Raw genomic sequence first — 25,188 nt, 5'->3', positions numbered from 1 at the left:
TATATATATATATTATATTTGTTGATCTCTTTTTTGTATATATGTATATTTTTCTCACTTATATAAAAAAAAAAAATATATAAAACTAATATTTCATAAAGATATATATAATTACAAAATAACATTTATATATAGATAGACAATGCAGCTTTGGTTATCAAAGACTTTTTATCTAAAAATCTATTCCTATTTTATAGATATATATCTTGTTATTTTTTAGTTATTTTAGTACTGAATTATTTTGACAAATAATATTAAAAAAAAATTTTGAAGTTTTTTAAAAAGAATTATTTACCAAGATATAAGAAAAGTTATAAAAATTATTGGCAATTTTTCGTGTCCACATTATTTTAAATTAAATAATTTAATAAGACAATTTAAATTTTTTTAAATTTTCCTATTTTTCTAATGACATATTTATAAATTATATGCTATAAAATAATAAATATGTGTGAGATTATATATTTATTTGTACATTATAATATCATTCTTAATCATTAAGATTTATTTCAGACAATAAAAAACTTGTTAATTATCAAGGAACTTTATGCGTATTTAATAAAATAAAAAAATAAGTATAAAAAAATAAGAGAAATTGTCAAAATTTTTTTTATCAGAAGAAGATATTTAAATAAAGTGGTGTGTGTGTGTGTGTGTGTGGGTGTGTGTGTGTGTGTCTGTGTACATGAATTCGTAAAATAGTCTTTAAATAAATCTAGTAATAAATACGAAAAAATGCGCTACATTTTTTATCCAGAGATATCTCATTAATCCAATTATTTTATATGCTAAAGATCCCAACTAAATAAATGATGTTTGACTAGCATATCACGAACCCCATCTTTTAAAGGTTGCGACTGTTCCTTTTTGGGCGGTAGTTCCCAGTCGGGATTCAAATTAAATGCAAATTGGCTTAGAATTCTCAATTCACATTTGATTTGTACCCAACCTGGACTATTTATGAAACTCCATGGATGATACCTAAATATTGTTATATATTGTATAATAAAGGTAATGAATATTATATATAAATTTTAACACAAAAAGTATATGTGTTTACATTTACCATTTTTGTACTACTTCTACACAGGAACATAAGACTTCTAACCATAAATGAAGTACTTGTTCATTCAATCCGAGACAGATGAGAGAGCGTAATTTTACATCCATCTGAGCATGTGCATTATCATGTGTTAGATTTATAGATTGAACACAACGATATAATAACTGAAAAATTATTTTTTTATTGAACATATATGAAAAAAATAATAGTGCAATATATATATAATCTATAGTACCTCTTCCGGTGTTAGAACTTTACCATCTTCGTCCAATCTGTATGTTTTGCACAATACCAATCGACTATAAACAGAATTGAAATCCTTCTCCACTTCTCTATTAGAGGCTTCTTCTATAAATAGCCATGGATGACATGGTCCGCCCAAAAATGACGGTCTCTTCATTCCATGCTCTAATACTGCTTTTATGGTGGGACACAATGTACCTCTTACTAAGTCGGTAACAGCTTCGCTAACTGCATCATCTCCGGCGCACGTATATTGTTTACTTCGTTCGTCTAGCAATTCTACAAACTTTGCAGGAAACCATCCTAAAATGTCATCAGTGCTTTAAAAGTATTTAACATCATAAAATAAATACTATAAGATTATTTTTCAGGCATATATTACCTCTTAGTCCATTAAGTTCTCCTACCCAACAATGTTCATCTTTCTGACTAACGATTGTAATTATATCGTTCTTTCGAAAACCGAGCTCATCGTCATCGTGTCTCTCGAAATCTGTAATAAGATCAATTGTAAGACAGCTTCAACTGACTCGAAATTTTACTATTATTACAAAATTATTTAAAATTATTTATTATGCAATAATAGGAGAAGTATTTGAACCTAATAAAGCTTTGGCTCTTCTTTTTCGCGTTCGTGATACGTTGACATAATTGTCATGATCTTTTGCATGACTTTCCATAGTATAATCTGCTATGAGAACAATATTATTTAATTTTGGATCCACATTTATAAAGTGTCTTGCAACTTGTAAAACCGCTTCCCTTAAATCGACTAGAATTTCTAAAAGTTTTATATTCATATTAAGTTAGACAGTGAGATAAATTTTATTATGAGAAATCTCTATACAATCTGTATATGTGCATGTACCTGTTTGACGTATATTTTTAGATTTTGCATCATCTTCACCATCATCATTTCCAAATAAAATTGTTTGTAACATTGATTTACTTCGCTTCATTTGACGTCTATATAAATAATATGCAAAGAATATATACATATAAAAATAGAAAAAGAGATTTTAATTATTGTGATTATTTATCAATGTTAATAATAACAATGATAGACATATTTCTCATCACCTATTCAAGTGTTGTTTTGGTAAATTTGGTACCGCATCGGGATTCCCTACCAATCCACCTTGATCAGCCATTAAATATGCTAGATGACGACGTCTATGAGTTTCAACTAATACATCTGTTAATGATCCACTAACTTCTAAAGATACCTAAAATACATATTAAATAGATATTAAAACAATGTTGAAACTTATAATACATTTTAGTAAAATTATATCAAGAAAAACATACATTAAATAATTGATCCACATCGTCAATGTCACCTGGTATGTCTGAGAGAGCATTAAATATTTGTGCAGAGTTCTCCAATTGTTTTAAATCTGTTTCTGAAAAAATATTTAATAACGATAAATTTGTATGATTGTATATGAAAGAATATATTAGTAGAAATATATATATAAAATATAAATACCTTTTATTTTCAACATTCCAAGTGTGATTTGAAATAAAACTATAGATCCACCAAAGAGAAACATATCCCATATTCGCAATAATATTTTCATGTGTACAACTGATGCAAATAAAGTCAGAAACCAGTGCAGAGATATGAGACTTAATTCTATGTCGTGTAGTGCCAAAACTTGATCTATATCAGGAAGATAATTAGTTACTAATGTGCGAAGCACCTTTTGGTCAGCTTGAATACCTATAGAAATAATAATTTAACATTATATAATTGACAATATAAACTTTTGCAAAACTTAAAATGTTTTATAACATCAACAAAGAATGTATTTACCCAACAATGTTGAAGAATAATAGGAAGCTGGTAATAAATCTTCTACTATTGTTGCCATCATCCAAAATGCATCGTCCTCTTCCAAGAGCAATAATAATGATGCTGCCATTGTACCCGTGCCTTGGCAATAACTTAATACAGCAGAAAATAAATTATATTAATATTTTCTATTTATATTTGACTTAAAAAAATAACTTTAAAATTACACATTTGCATCTTTACATACCCAATATCAGGATAAAGCCAAGCTAACGCACGCATAACACGCCTTAAACGAGGTATACCGGTACTATGGAGGTGACTGAAACATGCATTGGCTGGCATAATACGAAGGAGATCTTTCTCTATTTGTTTATTGGTCATTAAAGTATCAATACTTGAGGCTTTTACTAAATCTTTGTACATTATTTCCGACGAACATTTTTTCTGGAGTGCTCCTGTAATTAAAAATACATTTATATAATTTACAGTCTATTATATTCATTTGTGTTGTTCTATACCTGACATGCGCATCCAAATTTGAGGTCTCAAAGAATGAGGTATTCCACGCCGAACCATTTCACGCAATTTGTCCGTGCGAGGTAATCTTCGATCCATATTTTGCCAAGAGAGTTCTGCTACTTCTTTATTATGGCTAAATTCTAATAAAGCGACCCATTGCAATCTGAAAAGTAAAATTAATATGTATTTTGATTATATTCTCTCTCTCTCTCTCTCTCTCTCTCTCTTTCTCTCAATTTCTGCATCTCATATACATATAACTGTACACATTTATAAATTCGTCTATTGAATTTTAAATTAGGTACTAAGAAAAGAATATAATTAACCTATGTTGAGGATCTTCAACAAATGGTATTCCCAGTAATTTTTTCGAACTTTGTTCAGGACCATCTTCCTCTTCCACACGAAAACCAAATTCATCAAACCTACATTTCACAATTAAAACGATTATATTCTATATTATATTTTCTATCTATATATGTATATTTTCTAAATATAATAATCTTTTTATTGTAGAAAATAATTTAGTCTTTATATATAAATTTAGAGTAGAAATTCAGAAACTTTTGTATATGTGTAATATATGTAAATTTTACCTATATTCAGGTTGTGAATTTGGATCATCGGGTTGATTCAATTTAGCTAAAATATCCTGTGGCCACATAGATGGAGTTAATGCTGAAAATGGACCACCTGGTGCCGGTGACAGAGTTTCATTGCATAAACCTTCAATTTCTACTTCAACCTCATCTTCAGAGACGGCTGCTTCCAATTTTTTCTAAAATACCCAAATGATTAATTATATCAAACATAAAATATGCAAAGCTAAATAGTTTATTTTTCATTAATATAAGTCGAAATCTTTAGAAATAATTTTGATATTTCTTAATTTCTACTATATAATCATCAAATCATACATTAATTTTATTATTGCTCCATTTTTATATTTTTTCATTAAGTGTGTTCATTTATTATTATGTGTCAATCTATATAATTTTAAAATTACAATAAAGAAACCTATTTTTGGGTTCTGTATTCAATTGTATCTTTTGTTTTAGTTAACTTACGTCTCTATATTGTAAGTTTTTGTCTCTCTTTATAAACTGTCCAAAAATAATTTATATAATAAAATTATTAGAAAATTTTTTTATTTCACGTATTTCATATTACATCTTTATCAAGTTTCGCATAAATACAAAATACTGTAAACTTATCCACGCAATTACTCACATTATGTTCCTCTTTCCCGACATAACCATCGTGATCGCGAACATTGAAAAACGATTTGGCCAGATCCATCGTGTTGAAATGTTCTCATCAGATCCCGTTTCTTTAGCGCGTCAAATCTTCATTGACATTTTGCGGCTGTCAACGTGCATGGACATGGATGCCTCGAGCACAATTTTTTTGATTTTTCTATGCCTCCAGCCGAAGATATCCGATTTAGTGACACAGTGCCAACTAATAATCCCACGAGAAACACTGACGTGATTGCTTTTTCTAAATGCTCTCTGTATATATAATTACATTTCGTAATTCCCAATTTCATCTAACATTATCAAGCACTCCTGTGCACCAAGCATCGATATGCTAAAACGAGAAAGGGGGAGAAAGGGGGATAAAGAGAGAAAGAGAGAGAAGAGAGAAGACGCAAAAGCATCGAATTATATACTATAGTATACTAGAGAATGAGCCCATAGACTCATAGACATAGTATATCTAGACCGAATGTTGAGGAGTGGGGGCCAAGGTAAAAAAGGATGTACTTGTACTCTGTCTCGTGCTCCTTGGGTTCTCTCTCGCTCGCACGTAGCATGACGAAAGAGAGCGCTATGCTATGTGCGAGCGAGGGAGAACGCGAGGAGCACGAAACAGAGTATGTCCTTTTCTACGTGTATCTTTACCCCCACTCCTTAAATAAAGGCAAACGCTCGATTTAGATATACTATATCTATAGCCTTTCCTATACTATCCTATAGAAAATCGGGGTCAGACATAAAAAGAAACATATTTTTGGATGGATTTCTGTCACTTTTTACATTAATCATCTGAACTAAAAATATTTTTCATCAGATATATAAATTCTGCTGTTTTTTTTTAATTAGCGAAAACAGATTGTTCCAACTCTTCCAATATTCTATTATTCTTACCTGATTGCGCCTATATATGTATATTTTCGAAAGTCGTATAATTATAATATAATTATACTTACTTTTGAAAACATTTTATGTAGATTGTCATAATCTAGTAAAAATATTATAACTTAAAAAAAAAAAAAAATATGGATCGCATATTTTTATTAAAATTCTTTTTCAGATTAATTGACTCAATATGCGCTTCCTCGCGTGCCTTCAAATCTTTTAATTTTTTCCTCTTAAAAGAAGGGGGAAGAACACGTGAAGAAGAGCATACCCAGACAGCACAAAACATCTTCAGGATCATCCTGAATATGTCCAGGACGGTTCAGGACATTTGTAGGATGTTTTAAGATATTATTATAAATATATTTATAAAAGTTTAATATGCATACATAATTATTTTTAGGCTATTTTATATAATTTAGAAATCTTAAGTATTATAATAAGTATTAATGTCCTATAAATGTCCACTGGATAACCCCTGGATGTCTATAGGATATATCTGCCCTGCCTATTATATTGGATGTCTTTTGGATTTCCAGAGGATATATACATGTGCAATTAATTGTTAACGTTAATTTCGTTTAATATTAATAATTGAATTTGATGCGCACATTTTCATATATCCAAAATTATTATTTATTTAATATTTCATGACAAATGTTACTGTTCGCAACATTCCAAAAACTTTACAAACAATAGTATTCAACCCCTAGTTCGTTCGTTTACCGCTATGCGACACGCGAACTCGTATTTGAGATTTGGTCATGAAAATTATATAAAGCTTGCAAAGAGCAACTGACAGGAAATTACAAATGTAATTATTTTCTATCAGTTCAATTTCTGATGCAATCCCAACATAGGGAATTCAGATATTGAATTGTTTAGAAAATATTACACAACTCAAACCCGGGAGCCAAACCTAAAATATTCATGTACAGCACGAAAGCCTCAAATATTAAAGAACGGTGAACTATTTTTAATATTAGATTTTTAATATTGGCAGTAAATAACAAAACATAATTTTAATTTATATTAAAATTTTAAAATTTGCTCCTTGAAACATACGAAACATATCCCTAACATATCCTATAAAAATCCTTAGGATGTTCCACAGGATCTCCCTGGATTCTCCAGAGGTTAATATACGGCTATCATTTACTCTTCCTCAGGACATCCAGAGGAGATCTGAGGATTACAATGGGATATCCTGAGGATATCCTACATGTATGTCCTGGATGCCCTTTGGGCAGGACATACATCCCTTTGTCCTAAAGACATCCTTGTGCTGTCTGGGTATTTAAACAATTATCTGAAAAATAATTAAATGAAAATATGCAAATCGATTTTTCTCTTTATAAAATGTGTTTCTAAATCCAAACGACCATATTAGAAAGATATTGTTGGATAAGATACACCTCATACTATTGCCGAGAGAGATGGCGATCGAATAAATTTTTAAATATTCTGAATTTGAACTCGAGCCTTCGGGCATACAGAGAGGACGCTCAACCCTATAGACATAATATATCTAGACCGAGCGTTTGCCTTTATTTAAGGAGTGGGGGTAAAGATGCACGTAGAAAAGGACATACTTTGTTTCGTGCCCCTTGCGTTCTCTCTCGCTCGCACATATAGCATAGCGCTCTCTTTCGTCATGCAACATGCGAGCGAGAGAGAACGCAGGAGCACGAAACAGAGTACATCCTTTTTTTCGTGCACCTCGGCACCCACTCCTCAACATTCGCTCTAGATATACTATGGCTGAGATCGAGAAGACGCTAGAAATGCTTCGAAGCGTTTGGTTGACCAATCAGGACGCAAAGAATAAAGATTTCTTTGTTCTGATTGGTTAATGCAACGCCTCGAAGCATTTCTAGCGTCTTCCCGACCGCAGCCTATGTCTATGATCTAGAATCTAGATATATTATGTCTATAGTCTATGCTTAACCCTCTGCGTCACAATCGTCACGAACTTAGTCAATTAGTTATAATCATAGTCGTACGTACTGTGCTCCCTTGCGTGTTGTCTTCAAAAAAACGACAACAGGGCGCAGCACCTTTTGAAAGCGAGAGATGCGCCGTCCGAGGAAATATGGCGTGAAATGAGCGTGTTACTCGTGTGTCAGTGATTTCGGTAAGAGGTCAGTTCCTGAATAGCGATATTGGTGCAAAAATTGCGAGCGATTCCGGCAAGTTTATCCTTAGACTCGTACTTGAAAACGACATATCGGAGTGGACTCCGGAATCTGTCGGAGAAATAAGCCGGGAACACGCGCAGAGGAGACGCACCGATCGGTAGTAGTCTCTCTGGCCTGTCATCGAGGGACACTCATTCTGCCGGCCACCCAGCCATTTCACGAGATTCCACTTCGCCGGTCACACAGCCACAGACGCGGTAATGCCCGCTTTAATCGAATCTGCGATCATTTCGCGATTTCGCGCGCGTCACGAGACCCGCGAAACCGCGGCGGCGTTTTCTCATGCTCGCTGCCGATCGGAAAACTTCGGGTCTAATAAGCTTCTCCTGGCATGACGACGCATTCCTATCCCCTGAGTAGTTTTGTGTATCGTCTCAGATTTAACATTGATATATAGTTGTTGTTATACTCTCGCGATCGAAGTAGTTATTTGTACATTTTTACATAACGTGCGCGTAAGCACACATAACGCGTACGTAATGCAACGTAATGCACAATTGAATCCAAGAGAAGTTCGAGAATTTCTCTCAATTAGAAAAAAATATTGACTAAATATCAATTTATCCAAAATATTGTTTTCTTGTTGCTTTCCTGTGTTTTCTTGTTTTTTTTCTTCTTTGTGAATGTGTGTTACATTGAATCATATCTCTCTCTCTCTCTCTCTCTCTAACAGATTAGAATGCTAACTGCAAGTAGTAATTTTATATTGTAAGTTAAATATCGAGAATCAATTATATTTTTTAATTGGTTATATTATTTTATATGCTACTATATTGATTATTATTATTTATCAAATGTCAATTATTTATTGCACGATTTTTTGTATTATATAAAATTTTTTATCATTTCTGATAAAGTTACATTGTGAGCAATTAAAAACATACTACAAATACATGAACATATTAAAAAGAAAATACTATAAAAAAAAAATAGAAAATATCTTGTATTTTAACGAATTTAATTTATTTTGAGTAGCACATATTTCTCACAATAATATCTGTCTAATCAGTTCCTTGAATTATGTGATCTTGATTTTTCAGGTTGGATTGGTTTTAATTAGGAATAAGCATGCTTTTTCTGCATTAAAGTATACATCAATAATAGAACAGTACAATAAAGATTAAGTAAGTTTTAACAATAAAAATTTGTTTAATTTACACATATATATATTTATATTTTGTATAAAATATATTGTAGGTCTATCTTATATATCATTTATCTATAAATAATCAGACATTGATCATACTTTTCCAAAAACTATTTCCGCAGACTTCTATATTATACTTATATATTATTTATATTATTTATATATATATATAGAAATCTGTAACTATTTCTCTTTCTTTATAATGGTAAATAAAAATAAAGAGAAATTTTTTTAACTTTTATATATAAATGTATAAGAAATATATACATATGGACTATTCATACATTTATATAATACTTACGTAGAAATATAGAATATACATAGATTTAAGTAAAATATTTAGATTGTAGTATATAATGATTATAAAAAAAAACAATTGTCATAATTATTTTGCATTTTAATTATGTATGCCACATAGATAAAAAAAAAGTTATAAAACGAGGTAGTACATAGAGACAGAAAGAGAGATGGGTTGTGATCTCAGAAAAGAGAGCCATTTCACAAGCTTGGTTTAGACATTCTAAATATAGCTGGAGGTTCTATAGGCTTTCCGTACTATGTCATGCCGTGCAGAACAGCATCCTGCTGTGTTGCGTAGATCTTGCTCATTTTCCGCCGTCAGCGTGGCATGATGCCAATTTTTGTCTGCTTGAGAGTATCTGTGATAAGCTTTTAATAATCACTCTCTCTCTTCGAAATTCTATTACTCTCATTAATAAAAGAAAAACTATATTTAAATGAGAGGTGTTAAGTTTTTTGCTCTATTATTATCATATAATGCAATTGTTCTTGAAAGATTTTGAAGAATATTTTATATGGTATTTTTTAAAATTGTTGATATGGTTTGATTAGTTGATATAGTAGTTTTTCAATTGTTATAATAAATATTTGATTTTATAAAATTTATGCATTTATGTCATTTTGCTTACAGATCATGGTTTGCAGAGCCGATGAAAAGACTCAAATATGTGTGGTTGAATTCAATATGCCTTGTGAGGTTAATCATAAACTTTGCACTAGTGACAAATTTTCCCTGTATGTATCTACACGCGCGAAAGATCTTTTCAATTATATCGAAGAACATTATCACATGTCACCGGATAGCTTTAGATTGATTTTATGCACAACATCATGCAAAATGGTTAACTTTTTAATACATAATGATTTATATATATAATGTGCAAATATATATGTAATATTAATATAATGTCTAATGTTATGTACAATATTAGATTTATTTGGCTGATATGAAAGACAAAACAATGGAGGAAATTGGTGTGGATTTCTCGAGTGATCCAAATTCGGCTGGATCAAAAAATACTCTATTTGTTGTTGATCCGCAACGACCCTTTGTTATTGATGTAACATCACCAAAAAACATAGAATATAATCTGCCAACGTACAATCTCACAGGAGCGCCAGCTCTTCAGCCACATGTGTGGGGAGAAGAGGATATTGTTAGGGAAGATGTTAGAGAAGATGTTAGAGACGGTAAAGAGGAAGTCAACTTTAGAAGTTTCATTAAAACTGAGACAAGTACGTAATATATACGTAACAAAAATTATTCTAATATAAATTTATAAATATTAACACAGATCTATCTCTCATTAAAATATATATTTGAATGATTAATAAATTCTTTAAGGCTATGTTGGTTTAGTCAATCAAGCAATGACTTGCTACTTGAATAGTCTTCTCCAAGCTTTATATATGACGCCAGAATTTCGTAATGCGCTATATAATTGGGAATATATAGATGGTTCTGAAAAAGATGAAGCCTTAAGCATACCATATCAATTACAGAAATTATTTCTCAATTTGCAGGTATAAAACCTTTAAAATATGTGTATACTTATTATTGCACTATTGCACTGTATTATTGTACTGTTACTAAGTTTACTACAATATTTATTATTAATTAAATTTGCATGTTTTCAATACGCATAACACAATCATGTTTTTTAAACAGACATCTACAAAGTCTGCAGTGGAAACTACTTCCTTAACTAAAAGTTTTGGGTGGGATTCTACCGAAGCATGGCAGCAGCATGACATTCAAGAACTTTGTAGAGTTATGTTTGATGCATTGGAACAGAAATTTAAAAATACAGAACAGGCGGATCTAATCAACAGACTTTATGAAGGTACAAAATATCATCATATATGAATTGGAAAAAATCTCTAATTTGCCTTCTATATTGTTAGGAAAGATGATTGATTATGTTAAATGTCTCGAATGTGGAACGGAAAAATCAAGAGAAGATACATTTCTTGACATCCCATTGCCAGTTAGACCATTCGGAAGCAATATTGCATATAACAGTGTGGTAAAATATCACATATAGGAAGATCTGAAATGCCATTTTTATATTTGTATACAAGAAAAAAGATTTCTTTTATAGGAAGAAGCAATCAGAGCATTTGTTCAATATGAAACATTGGAAGGAACTAATCAGTATCATTGTGAAAAGTGCAACAAAAAATGCGATGCACATAAAGGATTGAAGTTTACAAAGTTTCCATATCTGTTAACTTTACATCTCAAACGATTTGACTTTGATTACAAAACCTTTCATAGAATCAAGCTTAATGATAAGTATGTAAACTATGTGTGTAAGCAATATTATATAGTGAAAATTCTGTTATTTATTGCAAACTTGCATCTTTATCTAAACTGTTATTGCAGAGTCACGTTCCCAGATATATTAAATTTAAATTCCTTCATCTCGTCTACAACAAGTCAAGAATCTCCTGGTGGTGAGGAAGACATTGGTTTAGGTATCAAATGCGATGATAGCTCTACAACGGATAGCGGTACTTTAGACGATGATTGTGTACCGTGCGACAACAGTCTTTCCAATAGTAATCATTCAGCTAATCATGATCAAGATGATGATGAAGGTATAACATCAGAATATTGTTATTTATAAAAACAATTTTTAGAATTATTAAAAGATATAGTATATGTCCAATTTCAGGTATCGATATGAGCAATGGACCATCGACATCGAGTTGTACTATGCATAATCATGAGAATGACAAGAATCGCGGTACTTATATATTAGGAAAAGGTCCCTATATGTACGAACTGTTTTCCATTATGATTCACAGCGGCAGTGCGAGTGGAGGCCATTATTACGCTTATATAAAAGATTTCAAAACACAAGAATGGTTATGTTTTAATGACCAAAGTGTAACTCAGGTATGAAAAGCGGTTTTGTAAAAGCATATTTTGAGTACTTAATGTCATTGATAATTTTTTTTAATTGCAATTTTGATTATAATTTCAGATAACTCATGATGATATCCAGAAAACATATGGCGGCGGACCATCAAGAGCATATTATAGTGGTGCATATAGCAGCAGCACGAATGCATATATGCTCATGTATAGGCAAATTGATCGTATTCGTAATTCTTTGCCTATGCAAACCCAAGATTTTCCACGACATATTCAAGTATGTGATTAAAGTAAAGATTAGAATTTAGACATAATTTAGATATAAATTTGAAAACAAATTATGTAGATTAGTTTGAAAAATTCGAAATAGGAATGTTTGAATGTTAAATTAAAATAGTTTTTATAGTTTGAATGAAACCAATAGTCAAAGTATTTGATCAATTTGTTATTCGAGTTAGTTGCAAAAGTAAAGAAGTTATTTTTGGATAAAAACAATATTGAGTGCATAGTATCTGAAATTGTCATAGTAAAACTTTTGGCAGCAATATCCCTTATGAAATTCTCAGGAGAAAATACTATTATTTTAAGGCTCCTGAGTAGTCACCGTGAAACTCCGAGTTGACGATGGCGACATAGGAATAAAGATGCTGCGGTAGGAATAAGAACCCTGTTCAACGACTTATCATATAAGTCAGTGCTGGGATTTACTTGCACATTTTGGCCCGATTTCGTGACTCACGTCTATTGTTCCCCACTCACCGCTCGTGCGTTAGCAACGAGTCTCCAGATACGCGTAATTAAGGAACGCGACGCTTTGTCTCAGGAGCGTCCGTATATAAGAATGCCCAAATATAATAATAAGACAATACTTTTCTATAATTAAAAGTTTTTCTTCAATATTTTATATCAATAAATTATAAAATATTGAAAAAAAACTTTTAATTCTAAGAATTTTCGCGGTGTATTTAGAAAAGTATTGTCTTATTATTATATTTAGGCATTCTTACATATAAACGCTCCTGAGACGAAGCGTCGCGGTCCTTAGTCACGCATATCTGGCAACTCGTTGCTAACGCACGAGCGGTGAGTGGGGGGCAAAAGGCGTGAGCCACAGAATCGGGCCGAAATGTGCAAGTAAATCCCAGCAGCACTGATATAAGTGAACTGGGATTTATATGTAACTTTCGGCTGGATTTTTTAGCTCACGCCTACTGCTCGCTGCTCCCCTCTTATCCCTCGTTCCTTAGCAACGCATCACCGCATCATAAATCGTAACTAAGGAGCGCATCACTTAGTCTCAGGAACCAGGAACGTGCTATTACAAATGTATAATAGCACAATACTCTGGTAACCATAAAATATAAATATTTTAAATTATTATAGAACGTATATATACGTAATTAATAACAGAATAATAATTATTTTTGTTATTAATACAAAATAAAATATTGAATAGAAAATTTTAATGAGAATCTCTACTACTAGAGAACTAGAGTATTGTGCTATTATATTTATGATGCGTACGTTCCTGTGACTAGCAGGGGAGGACGCGACTTTAGGATTACCGAATTGAAAAAGGCTTTTATAGTGTAGTACTCTATTAGAAAAATACTTGAGCAAAGGGATAGTGCGCAATGCTTAGCCATTTCCAAGAAAATGATTTAAACAATATGGCTTTCATATATCTGGCTCCGTTATATCAATTAGCGAAAAGGCGGTGTAGCTCGGGCATTAAGCGCGTAACTATCACGCATCCAACCCGGGTTCAATTCTTGTCCCTGCCACTCTTTTTCTCATTCTTTTTTCATACAATCTAACAACGAATATTTATTCATGTAAAATAAAGTTAATTAAATTAAATTTTTTTTAATTTGCACTTTCGGAATGCAATTTCTTTTAATTTATTCATGAAACTGAGCATAATTTTTGTTAAACTTACAACCTTATTATTTTATGCATTCTACTCAATATAAAATAAAGCAAATAAAACGCCACTATTTGAACATAGTTATAATTTAATACAAAATTACAAACAAATGTGTCAAAACTTATTCATCCTTATTATCAGTAACATCAACATTCTCTACAGATCGATTACAATTATTCGGATGATATACTTGTCGTAATTACTTGTTGTAATTTTGTATTAAATTATAATTATGTTCAAAAAGTGGCGTTTTATTTACTTCGTTTTGTATCGGATAGAATGTATAAAATAATAAATTAAAATTGAATAAATTAAATTGAATAAATTAAAAGAAAATTGCCTTCCAAAAGTGCAATTAAAAAAAAATTAATTTAATTAACTTTATTTTACATGAATAAATATTCGTTGCTAGATTGTATAAAAAAGAATGAGAAAAAAAGTGCCAGGGACAACAATTGAACCCGGGTTTGATGCGTGGTAGTCACCCGCTTTAATGCCCGAGCTACGTCGCCTTTTTAATAATCGACCTAACGGAGCTGTATATAAGAAAATATATTATTTAAATATTATTAAAATCAAATTTTTTGGGAAATGGCTGAGCATTGCGCCCTTCATTTGCTCAAGTATTTTTCTAATAGAGTACTACACTATATAATAGATATATAAAATATATATATTATATATATGTTACGTATTAGCTACAAGTTATCAGCGTGTTACCCATATGTCAGAATTTTTATGCAGCGCCTCACGTTGCAAATCGATGAACTATGAGGCATGAAAAGTGACGTTTTGGCAGCCCAAATTATTCTTGCGTGCCATTTCGTAATTATTCACTTTATGCTAATGCTGTGATGTGTAACGTATTTGTGAAACTTCTAAAATTGTCCGAAAACTAAGCTTAGCAAGTTAAGTATTATGTAAAAAGAACATTTTCCACTTCTTTCGACAGCTGTCAAACTATATGTTTTCCCGTATGACTAGGCTTACTTTGACACTCATTTTACAGTTATTTATTAATTGTCAAAGGAAAAGCTTAGTTTTCGGACAATTTTACGAGTATACTAAAGCGATCTGTAGTCTTGTTTCTTTAAAATATCTTTTTATTTAAAAATGGCACGCAAGAATTCTCAGCGTGTCATTTCTCGCTTCTGATGTCATCATTCCAATATGGCCGCGGCGACTACTCAGGAGCCTTAAATTATCTCGTGTGTTTAAAACTATTTCTTTTTACAAATGGCTGATTTAACCGTGATTTAATTGTATTTTATTTTTCTTCAAGATTTAAAAAAAAGTTTTATCATTATCTATTTGTAGGAACTATTAAAGAAAATGAAAGAAAATGATGATAATGATAGAAAAAATCGTGAGAAACAAATGTCCATACCTAGATTGAAAATATACTGTCATCATCCAGTAGAAGGAAAATTGATGAATATCATATTATATTTTATGTCTGACATTACATGGGCTGAGGCCACAGAGAAAGCATATAAGAAATTTGGCCTCGAAAATGTAGTGAGTCTAGATCAGTGCCGTTTAGTTAGTTACGAACATAATACCGATTTAATAGAATGCAGTTACGATGATCGAGAACATGAATCTGTTGGAAGTATATGGCGTATCTCACGTCGATTCGATTTATTGTTAGAAATTCGTCGCAAAGATCAAAAGTTTGAGACATATTTACCAGGTGGTGAGTACACAACTAGATGGATGTTTATAACTAATTATATATTGTAGAAACATTTTAAACTTATGTAAACTTTTCGAACATTATATTTTAGGAGTTGCAACTAAGGTATTTGTCATAGATGTAGCGAGAGAGGAGGTAATTGACGGTCCGATCGATATTCGAGGTTCTTTGTCGCAAAGTGTTAAAGAATATAAACAAATCGTAGGAAAAATTATTAATATGGATCCTAAGCAAATGAAAGTAATATTACGAAAGCATCCAGAGATTAGACCTGTAGAAAATGATGATAGTGATCTTCAAACTGAAGGATTTTATAATGCAAATAAAGTATTCATATCAACAATGTACGACATAGATAATAACAAACCTTTTCAAGAATCAACAGTATACAGAGTCATAGAGAATTTTAGATATGTTATTTCATTACATGTCCAATTACCAGATATCAGCAAAGGTAATTTATATAACTTTTAGATAGTATATATAGTATATATAGTATATAGAATATATGTTCGATCTAATTTGACTATCTAAAATATCTCCATTGCTTTAGATAGCACGAAATTGTACATAGTTATTATAAAAAAATGTTAGATTACATTACATGATAGTTATGCAATTGTAATTACTAAATTATAAAAATTCTAATTTCTTATATACAGAAACATTGGAAGAATTGAATATCCCGTTATTAAATGATAAACATGAGGAGAAGGAGAAGCTTGTTAGCAATGGTTCACCTAAACTGTGCATTCCCGAGTCGCATTGGGACATTAATCTGAAATACAATGAAAATTCAAAAGGTTGTACACGAAATAACGAAGATACCATTCGAAATATAAGTCCTCAGTTAGGCGAAGCTGAGGAGTGGAATACACCTGAACAGAGTAATAGCGAAGATAGTAGCCTTAGCGATAGCGATAAAACGTTAGTCGGCGATGCGCCAGATGGTGTCGACATTGAACCGCAGTCGTGGCATAGGCGCAACTATAGGGATTATAAGATTTCAAAGCAATTCGAAATAGAAAATTGGGATATTGATGACGATTCTGATTATTATTTTAGAGCTATGCCATATACAGATAGTACTCAACAAAAATGTATGTCCTCGAATTCAATTTTTCTCTTATTGTTAGTGACTATGATTGTCTCGATTTTGTTCAATTTAATTATTCTTTTTTTTTACAGTACTTAAAGTATTAGTGGATAAAAGAATGAGATTTAGCACTTTAAAAAAAGATTTAGAACCGTTCGTAAATGTACCTATGGATTATTTCAAAGTTTTTCGTTTATCGAGTTCCGGTGAATCAGAATGTAGCTGTCTAACAGAACAGCTTAATTCGTACGAGGATCGTGAGAGACTTAACGTGAAACTCGGACGAGCCTTGCGTAGTGGAGAATTCAAAGTAAAATTATATCAGCTATTGATCGACTCCACTGAGGTTTGTCAAATTTTTTCTTTTTTTATATTGACATTATTACAAGAGTTGTTTTTTTTTTTATAATAAATTAAACTTTGTTATTAGCCTTACAAATTTTTGTGCGAATGGATCGTCTCGAAAGATATGACAGTCGGGCATGCGAAAAAAGAAATACTGGCAGAAATAAAGAGAAAATATGATATAGATATACCGTATGAAAAATGCCGTCTTAGAAAAAAATATTATAAGACACCCTCAAAAGTATTCCTAAACGAACAGAAATTCGAGGATCTCCGATTTCACGCGCAATTTGAAATGATTGTTCAAGAATTATCAGATAAAGAGACAGTCACAGATATCAATCAAATCATTCTGTTTGTCAGAAGGTGGTTACCAGCAAAATTGCAACTAGGACAATTTCAAGAAATTGTCATGGATAATAGAACCGTCGAAGAATTAAAAAAGAAGGTAAACATGCAAAAATCACTTTTCACATAATTGGGTTTTTATAAGGATAAAATAAAGTAGATTGCCATTTATTTTTTTTAGCTTTCTTCAATATCAGATATTCCAGAGGAATATATAGATATAGCAAAGGGAAAAGGTAATTTTCCATGTGACAGTTGTTCTGTGCTTCGAATTCAAAATGAGCTTGATTGGAACGAACATCATGATAGTCTAGCTTTCAATTTTGAAGATGGTGCCGTTTTCTTATACAGGTATTTATACTATTGAAGGGAAGGGGGGATGTGTGATTTTGATGATTCTTTAATTTTATAATTTTTAATTTTTTAGGGATAATAGGGAAAAACCAAAACAGTTAAATGCTGATGAGGTAATGGAAATTGCTTTTAAGGAAAATTCACGCTTAACGCCGCTTACTACTACTTCAAGTTACAGTCCACGTCGAGAGAGAGCACTTAAAATATATTTGGATACCGAATGATTGTTCATAGAGAAAGAGCACGAGTCTCTTAAAAACCAATTATTAAATAGGCAAGTGTGTGAACACAAAACATTTGCATGTAAATTATTTGCATATTGGATATTTGTGAAATCGACATGTCATCAATTACAAGATATTTTGTGTTTCAATGAGTCTTCAGCATTTCAAAGCTTTCGCGTTTTTAAGGGTTTTCGGCTTTCCTTTGAAACTATTGGACTTTTAAGACTGTTTGGATTCATGAATTGTTATATAGTAATACATAATATATCGAGATCTTGGTATCTATACTTGATTTCGAGATTTCTAGAATTTATATGAAGTGTAAAATATATGCGGTATATCACCTGGTCTATTGAATCAATTTTTTATCTATAGAATCAAATTAAACAGCATAATTAGTCATAAAAAATCCAATAATGTGCTAATGAATTTTTATACAGGTTTTAAGTGAATTACTTGATAATGTGTTTGATGAAAAATTATGCGAATTATTAACTGGCACAATAATTTATATTTCTATTATCTTTATTATATTTTCATAAATTGCTCGATTTTTTCTATATAGAGATAGAAAAGAATTTATATCTTATATACTTTAAAATGAATTAGAAATTTTTTTTATCTTTATTGAAACAGAGTTACATATATTATATAATATTATATATTATATATTATTTAAAAATTATGCTGTATACAAGAACTTTCATATTGACAATACTTTTTTTGTTTCTTTTCTAGCACAACAATGTTTAATTCACATTCTTCAAGTCTTATTTATTAAGCTTTCACATTTGCTATTTGATGAAGTAACTTATTTTAAAAATCATTTTCCTAATATGTATGACAGAATTAATCTGGCAAGTAATATAATCATGTAATTATTATAATAAATACGTGATTATTTTTTAATTAATTATAATTAACCAATATTTCAACTCTTAATGTACATAAATTCGAAAATAACAAAAATAATATTTTAAGAAGAAGAAATGTTGAAAGAAATAGATAATTTTTATTATACACATATTTTTATATATTATATATTTATATACACATTTTCTTTTTATTATGTTATTAATATAGAAAATCTGAGAAAACACATTACTGATGGGCTAATTTAAATTTGATTATTGTATTTTTACTTTATGATGTATATATCTCATCATATCTCTATTATATCTCATCATATTTCTATTTTTTGCAATAATAAACATAAATATCAAAAATATTTTCATCTAAAGAGATATGGGTGTTTTTAATTTATGAAAAATGAACGTTTATTGCTTCAGCTGTTGTTTTCGTTTGAAACTATCCACTCAACTAAAACCTGTTTTTATATGACACTCCAATGATTTTTTTCTCTTAAAAATGAAAATTGATGAACTGGACCAAGTGGCAATACAATAGTTCTATTTGTTATAACTTTATTTATTTTGTTATCTTCTCTATAATTAATGTTTTATTTATCACCTGAAACTAGACTTAAAACGTTGTTTGATTAATGTTTTTATAATTGCTGAACGAATGAAAAATATTGATGCTGATGCTATCTTTTAGCAGGATAGATAACAATAAAAGTTGTGAATTATACATTTAATTTTTTTTGCGAATAAGTTGATTGTAAGATTATGGTATATATCTCTCTTGATAGGATTGTAATTTGAAACTTTCCACTCATCAGCAATCAAATATTATTCTCTGTATAATACACTGAAGTTATGTGTGAAACAAATTATATTTATAATTACAGTATTAACAATGAAATATTGAAATGTCTGAGTATCATTTAGATATACGATTACCTATTTTACAAACCTTTATCCTTATCCGATCATAGCCAGAAATATATATATATATGCAATACATTGAAAACATTAAAAGTAATATATCAATAAAAACATTTCTTATAAAACTCTATTATAATATATATTAAATATTAAATATTTATATTATTTAGATAATATAATATAAAATATAAATCAATAAAAGAAATAAAGAATTTGATATATCCCTAATAACTTTAATTGTATTAATCAGTTTAGTATTAATTCATGATGATTAAAATCATTCCAAATAAGTTAAAAAAATGTTCATATATTTTTTTAATTTACTAGAACAACAGAGGCATGCTTTTATTTATGGACATTTTCCAATTTTTTTAACTTTTCTTTCCTAACTTTAACTTTTTCTTTCACAAATTGTCAAACTGTCAAAATTCGCATGATTTGACAGTTGCAAATAACGCGAATGAAGCAAGCGCAGTTCATAAGCGAGACAGTCAATCAGCATCGCGGAAAAGAGGCTTCAACACTTCGATATATTCGAGTTCGAGGTTTCAGCCTTTTTAACTGCACGTAACGAAAACGGCGACATGTCCTCTTTCAGGCTTCTCTCCGATGATATATGTATTAATTATCGACATTAAGAAATTTACCGATTGAGCAATTTGTTTAGAATTCTTGATGCTTATAGCATTGTCAGTTTACTCTCTATTTATTTTATGCTCTCTGATCGTAGTACGCACGTGTATGTACACTTGATTCGTCAATAAAGATTCTGTTTTGTGTGACAAAAATTTTCTTATATTTATTTATCTTATGATATCGTGGAAAAATATATAGAGACAAGAAAGTGTGCACAGTAAATTATACATAATGACGCGGAACGATACTGTGATTACTAAGGTACTAATAATTTAACTTTTATATTATCTTATATTATCTGTTGAATGAGAATTTTTACGAGAGATTACAGCTTGATCGTTTATATTTTTGTAGATGGAACACGTGGAAGAGAGTTTAAAAGATACTTTATATAGAGTTGAACTAATTGAGAAAAAACTAAAAACGAAATTACTTACTACGGAAAATCGTGAAAGATTGGAAAACGAATTAGAAGAAGTTAAAGAAGTCCTTAAAAGAAATGAAAAAAAATTACTGAGTTTAAGAAAGGAAAACTCAAAATCTTTTATGGTAGCAGCATGTTTGATTTTTGTATGTTTTCTTCTCTATGGAATATATCTGATGATTTTTGGGAATATTTAATAGTTATATACTATTAGAGGAGAAATATTACAATATTAAATTATCTGTTTTACAAATTTTATACAAAATATGATTATCAAGTTATGCATATTCACGACTTACCAATTGATGTGTTAGATATTGTAAATATTAGGTATTATAAATACATTTTATAATTATATAGTTTATATGCAACAATTTGCATACTAGGTAAATAATAAACATTGTGAAAACATGTATGCAATTTTTCATACAAAAAAAATTTTTATTTCCATGTACCAATTAATATAACAATAAAAATAAATGCCTTTTTTCATAAACAAGTTAATGCTTGTTTTAGATATTGCACAAACATGAATTTTATTCATATTTCTATAAATATGTATTTTTGCTATAGAATGCAATTTTATTTATTAAATCAGCAATATATAAAAAAAGTAATGCATCACTCGAATTTAAGAGATTGTTAGATGGAATGGACTTTGTAATTAGACAGTATTATCTTTAACTATTAATTATTAAGTCGTATTGAGGTGTCCCAGCTATACGACTACGTATGTATTTGGCGTGTGCTTCGACATCCAAGAAACTACCTTGTACTGCAGAATCTTCTTTCATTGCGTTTCTCCATTCAAGCTATATCATATAAAAATTTGTATCATACCCAATTTCAAAAATTTATACTATAACTTATAGTATATATTTATATAATAATAATAATAATATCATATGTATTATATTACCAGCCTCAAGAAACGTTCTCTAGGTATGATAAATTGCTCTCCCCGTATAATTCTTATCACATCTGCTCTTTCGCACCATGGCCATATCATAAAGTCCAACATACCAGGCTTGTCTCCTCCAAAAAAAGGAGTTCCTCTTTTTACCAACTCCTGATCAAAAAGTTCTAAACCATTTAATGCCTGATTAAAAATATCATGCTCTAATGTTGGACCTAGAAAAAATACCTGAAGAACGAATGTAAATTCAAAATGCATAAATGTACTTGAATTATAAATAAGGAATACATTCAAACAAACATAAAAAAAATACCTTATATATAGTCGTTATTACTGCATTAAATCTATCAATTAATAACTTATCTTTAGCTTTTGCTAAAGGATTACTTGGATATAATTTATTTTGAGGGTAGGCATCATCCAAATAATCAGCAATAATTAGGCTCTCGTATAATATTTCTCCTCCTTCTAATTCGATGGAAGGAACTTTATTCAATGGATTTTTTTCTATTAACCAGTCTGGCTTGTGTGTTACATTCACATTCACAACATCATATCTAAAATAATGTATGTAAAGATTATATATATGTATCTAATATTTCCTGCAACTACACAAAACTATTTATGTATTGTTTAACAATTATTTAACAAAATTATTTGGAAATTGTTTCTTTACAAAAAAAAAGAAATTTAATGCTTCAAAAAAATAACAGTAGTAGTTTATATTAGGTTGTACATGTATTATATATATATCACATATAATACATATAAAGAATAAATATATAAAAAAAAATTATATTTGATATTTAGTAGATATACATGTGTATCACACACATATATATATATATATATATATTTTTTTTTTTTAGTTTAAATTCTTACTTAAAAAATACTCTATATAAAGAAACTGATTTTACATAATACATTTAAAAAAAGCTTGCATTACGAATATTCTTACGGAATTTGTTTGGCATCCAGCACGAGCTGTACCCTTTGCGCGTATGGGCAAAAACGCATACTGTATAAGCGTATTTTTCCAGGTACGAGAGACGGAGGAACGGATCCTGAAAGAAAGAACTACGCGTTTGTAAATGTCCTTATTAATTTTCCGATATATCACACACGATCTATGCAATATAAATATATATTTGTCTTGTACCGGTGCTCAAGTGTTTCGTAGTCATTCTGATCTTCGTTATTAACCGCTGAAGGTCAGGGAAAGATTCCGTTTGCCGTTCTAAATAACGCTTGACATCTCCGTTATCCCCGGATCGAGGAATAAATATCGATGACGATACGAGAGGACTTCTCTACACGAGGATCTGTCATACATATACGTGGTATGAGAGAGAGAGAGAGAGAGAGAGAAAGATAGAGAGAGTTTGATTACTTCATGATGGAGCACACGTGCGCCTTCTATGTTCATTGACTTCTCATTTTCTATCTTTTTTCCTATCTATCATTTTCTGATAAGGCTTTCGTTATATAGGATGTTTTTCAGCAAATTACACAGATGACACAGTGTAACACAAGGGGTCTTGTTATTTGCAACTGAACTGGCTGCACTGGTTCAGAGTTTATCTTTTTCTGTCCCCATTGGAAGGAGAAGGATGGGCTCTGAACTGGTGCAGCCAGTTCAGCTGTAAAGAACAGACCTAATATCACATGATTGGCTATCAAATAAAGAATTTCTTTATTTGTCATTTGTGCAACATGCTGGAAAACACCCACAGTCATCTACATCTACGAAATATACGAGAGACGCTAGAATTACGAGAAATTAAAAAAAGTTTACTGGCACCTCTATATCATATACACGATAAGGAAATGGTAGATAAGATTAGCACTTTGTAATTATTACCAGACATTGTCGATAAATTACCAACAGACGATAATAAATATATACAAATAACATAACTAGAAATTTGAATTTTCGCAGGTCAATGTAACTAGATGGCGCGTCGAGTGTTTTTGGTGCCATAATTAGTAAGAACGATACGTAACTCTGTGCAGTTGCCTAGCAACCGGTAACAAGGATCCTGGTCCTGGTCCAGTCCCAATCTCATCCTATATATTACTGAGTTTAAAGAAGATTAAAGTGATTTATTTGACAAAAAAAGAGTAAGACTGCAGAAGGGAAGGAAAGATTAAAAGAGAGAGAGAGAGAGAGAGAAAGTTTGCAAAAAGAAGATTATAAATGGTAAGATTGCAAGACAAAAGAGTATTAATATAATAATACAAACTGGAAAGTCTGAAGGGTAACTGTTCACCCGTATATATATACATTCCTTTTTATTTAAAAAAGGAACAATTAAATATAGTAAATGTTATTAATTATATTAGAATGAGACGTATATAATGGAATGATTTAATCGAGTGATATACGCGAGAGCAAGAACCTGCCGTTAAAAATTAAAAAATATTGTTTGGCGCATGTATGCGAGGACAACTTCACTTTGTTTCTCTAACAATAAATTGAAAAGCTCAGCTCGAATCGTATGTGTGACACGCAGAGAGAAGATATAATAGAGGGCGGGAGTCAGCTAAAAGAGTATCAGGCAATTAGAAAGAGACGAAGTCAAGTGACCTGGCTGTCCTTGTCTGTTAGCGCATGCGCAGAGTAGAGCATACAGAGTCCGGAGAGTACATTAGCATAGTAAAAAATATTATAAAGTTATATTTTAAAGAAAATTAATATAGATTTTTAAAAATCTAATAAATGTTTTGTTATGACAGAAAATCAGTTAAAATTTATTAAAAAACGTATTTTGCAATATATAAGTAGACAAAAATTAAACCATAAATAAATGTAATAATTATCATTTTAAGTGTTAATAAAGGTAAATTTTAATTTACATTCACAAATTATTTTAAAAATAAATTAGTTTCTTAATGATCAAATTATCAATTTCGATATATTATTTTGATCTTTACAGAAATCACAAAAATTTTGTTTATATTACTGTACAAGTAAAATATATAATTAAATTCAATAAACGATTTGCATATGATTCAAATAATAAAGTGATACGAAAAACTATATTTCAGTTAAATTGTTATTGCAACAAATTTATTGCTATAAAACTGCTAATACTAAATATCAAAAACTGCGCATGCGCGAATAGACAATGACAGCCAGGTCACT

The 25,188-nt window shown here is 30.4% G+C and overlaps 3 protein-coding genes across 8 annotated transcripts; 1 reads left to right on the top strand and 2 right to left on the bottom strand.

Moving 5' to 3' along the window:
* Positions 1 to 170: 170 nt before the first annotated feature.
* On the bottom strand, positions 171 to 8,161 carry LOC138944772 (small G protein signaling modulator 3 homolog). Of its 2 annotated transcripts, none has more exons than XM_070315741.1 (16): positions 7,772 to 8,161; positions 4,854 to 5,213; positions 4,220 to 4,401; positions 3,950 to 4,048; positions 3,623 to 3,786; positions 3,349 to 3,559; positions 3,123 to 3,253; positions 2,796 to 3,029; positions 2,615 to 2,709; positions 2,387 to 2,532; positions 2,175 to 2,272; positions 1,908 to 2,087; positions 1,689 to 1,799; positions 1,299 to 1,609; positions 1,067 to 1,227; positions 171 to 981 (listed from the first exon to the last, which is right to left on the bottom strand). In XM_070315741.1, exons 2-16 carry the CDS (start codon positions 4,920 to 4,922, stop codon positions 789 to 791), a joined length of 2,385 nt encoding a protein of 794 aa, XP_070171842.1. In that variant the 5' UTR covers positions 4,923 to 5,213; positions 7,772 to 8,161; the 3' UTR covers positions 171 to 788. The 2 variants fall into 2 exon arrangements, with proteins under 2 accessions (XP_070171842.1, XP_070171843.1); XM_070315742.1 differs by lacking the exon at positions 7,772 to 8,161 and adding an exon at positions 5,390 to 5,404.
* Positions 7,767 to 20,026, top strand: Usp47 (ubiquitin specific protease 47). Of its 4 annotated transcripts, none has more exons than XM_070315738.1 (18): positions 7,767 to 8,159; positions 9,003 to 9,086; positions 10,041 to 10,250; positions 10,342 to 10,645; positions 10,755 to 10,933; positions 11,079 to 11,253; positions 11,315 to 11,436; positions 11,512 to 11,705; positions 11,796 to 12,010; positions 12,088 to 12,311; positions 12,400 to 12,567; positions 15,535 to 15,913; positions 16,005 to 16,367; positions 16,576 to 17,013; positions 17,102 to 17,355; positions 17,440 to 17,802; positions 17,884 to 18,053; positions 18,130 to 19,012. In XM_070315738.1, the coding sequence occupies exons 3-18, from the start codon at positions 10,044 to 10,046 to the stop codon at positions 18,278 to 18,280; spliced, it is 3,906 nt and encodes a 1,301-aa protein (XP_070171839.1). In that variant the 5' UTR covers positions 7,767 to 8,159; positions 9,003 to 9,086; positions 10,041 to 10,043; the 3' UTR covers positions 18,281 to 19,012. The 4 variants fall into 4 exon arrangements, 3 of the variants coding, with proteins under 3 accessions (XP_070171839.1, XP_070171840.1, XP_070171838.1); XR_011448870.1 differs by lacking the exons at positions 7,767 to 8,159; positions 9,003 to 9,086 and adding exons at positions 9,544 to 9,927; positions 19,019 to 20,026 and having other exon boundaries at positions 18,130 to 18,330; XM_070315739.1 differs by lacking the exon at positions 9,003 to 9,086.
* A 1,552-nt stretch (positions 20,027 to 21,578) lies between these two features.
* Positions 21,579 to 23,601, bottom strand: LOC138941957 (pyrimidodiazepine synthase). 2 transcript variants are annotated; one of them, XM_070311949.1, is made up of 6 exons: positions 23,434 to 23,601; positions 23,203 to 23,365; positions 23,002 to 23,107; positions 22,357 to 22,600; positions 22,047 to 22,271; positions 21,579 to 21,939 (listed from the first exon to the last, which is right to left on the bottom strand). In XM_070311949.1, the coding sequence occupies exons 2-6, from the start codon at positions 23,225 to 23,227 to the stop codon at positions 21,808 to 21,810; spliced, it is 732 nt and encodes a 243-aa protein (XP_070168050.1). In that variant the 5' UTR covers positions 23,228 to 23,365; positions 23,434 to 23,601; the 3' UTR covers positions 21,579 to 21,807. The 2 variants fall into 2 exon arrangements, with proteins under 2 accessions (XP_070168050.1, XP_070168040.1); XM_070311939.1 differs by having other exon boundaries at positions 23,203 to 23,601.
* Positions 23,602 to 25,188: the final 1,587 nt, after the last annotated feature.

This window comes from Polyergus mexicanus, unplaced genomic scaffold (genome assembly GCF_030449975.1).
Source record: "Polyergus mexicanus isolate NDT 795.1 unplaced genomic scaffold, iyPolMexi1.0 SCAF_2, whole genome shotgun sequence".
Taxonomy (NCBI): domain Eukaryota; kingdom Metazoa; phylum Arthropoda; class Insecta; order Hymenoptera; family Formicidae; genus Polyergus; species Polyergus mexicanus.
Note: the sequence above shows the minus strand (reverse complement) of the source record. Positions and strands in the feature narration are given on the sequence as shown.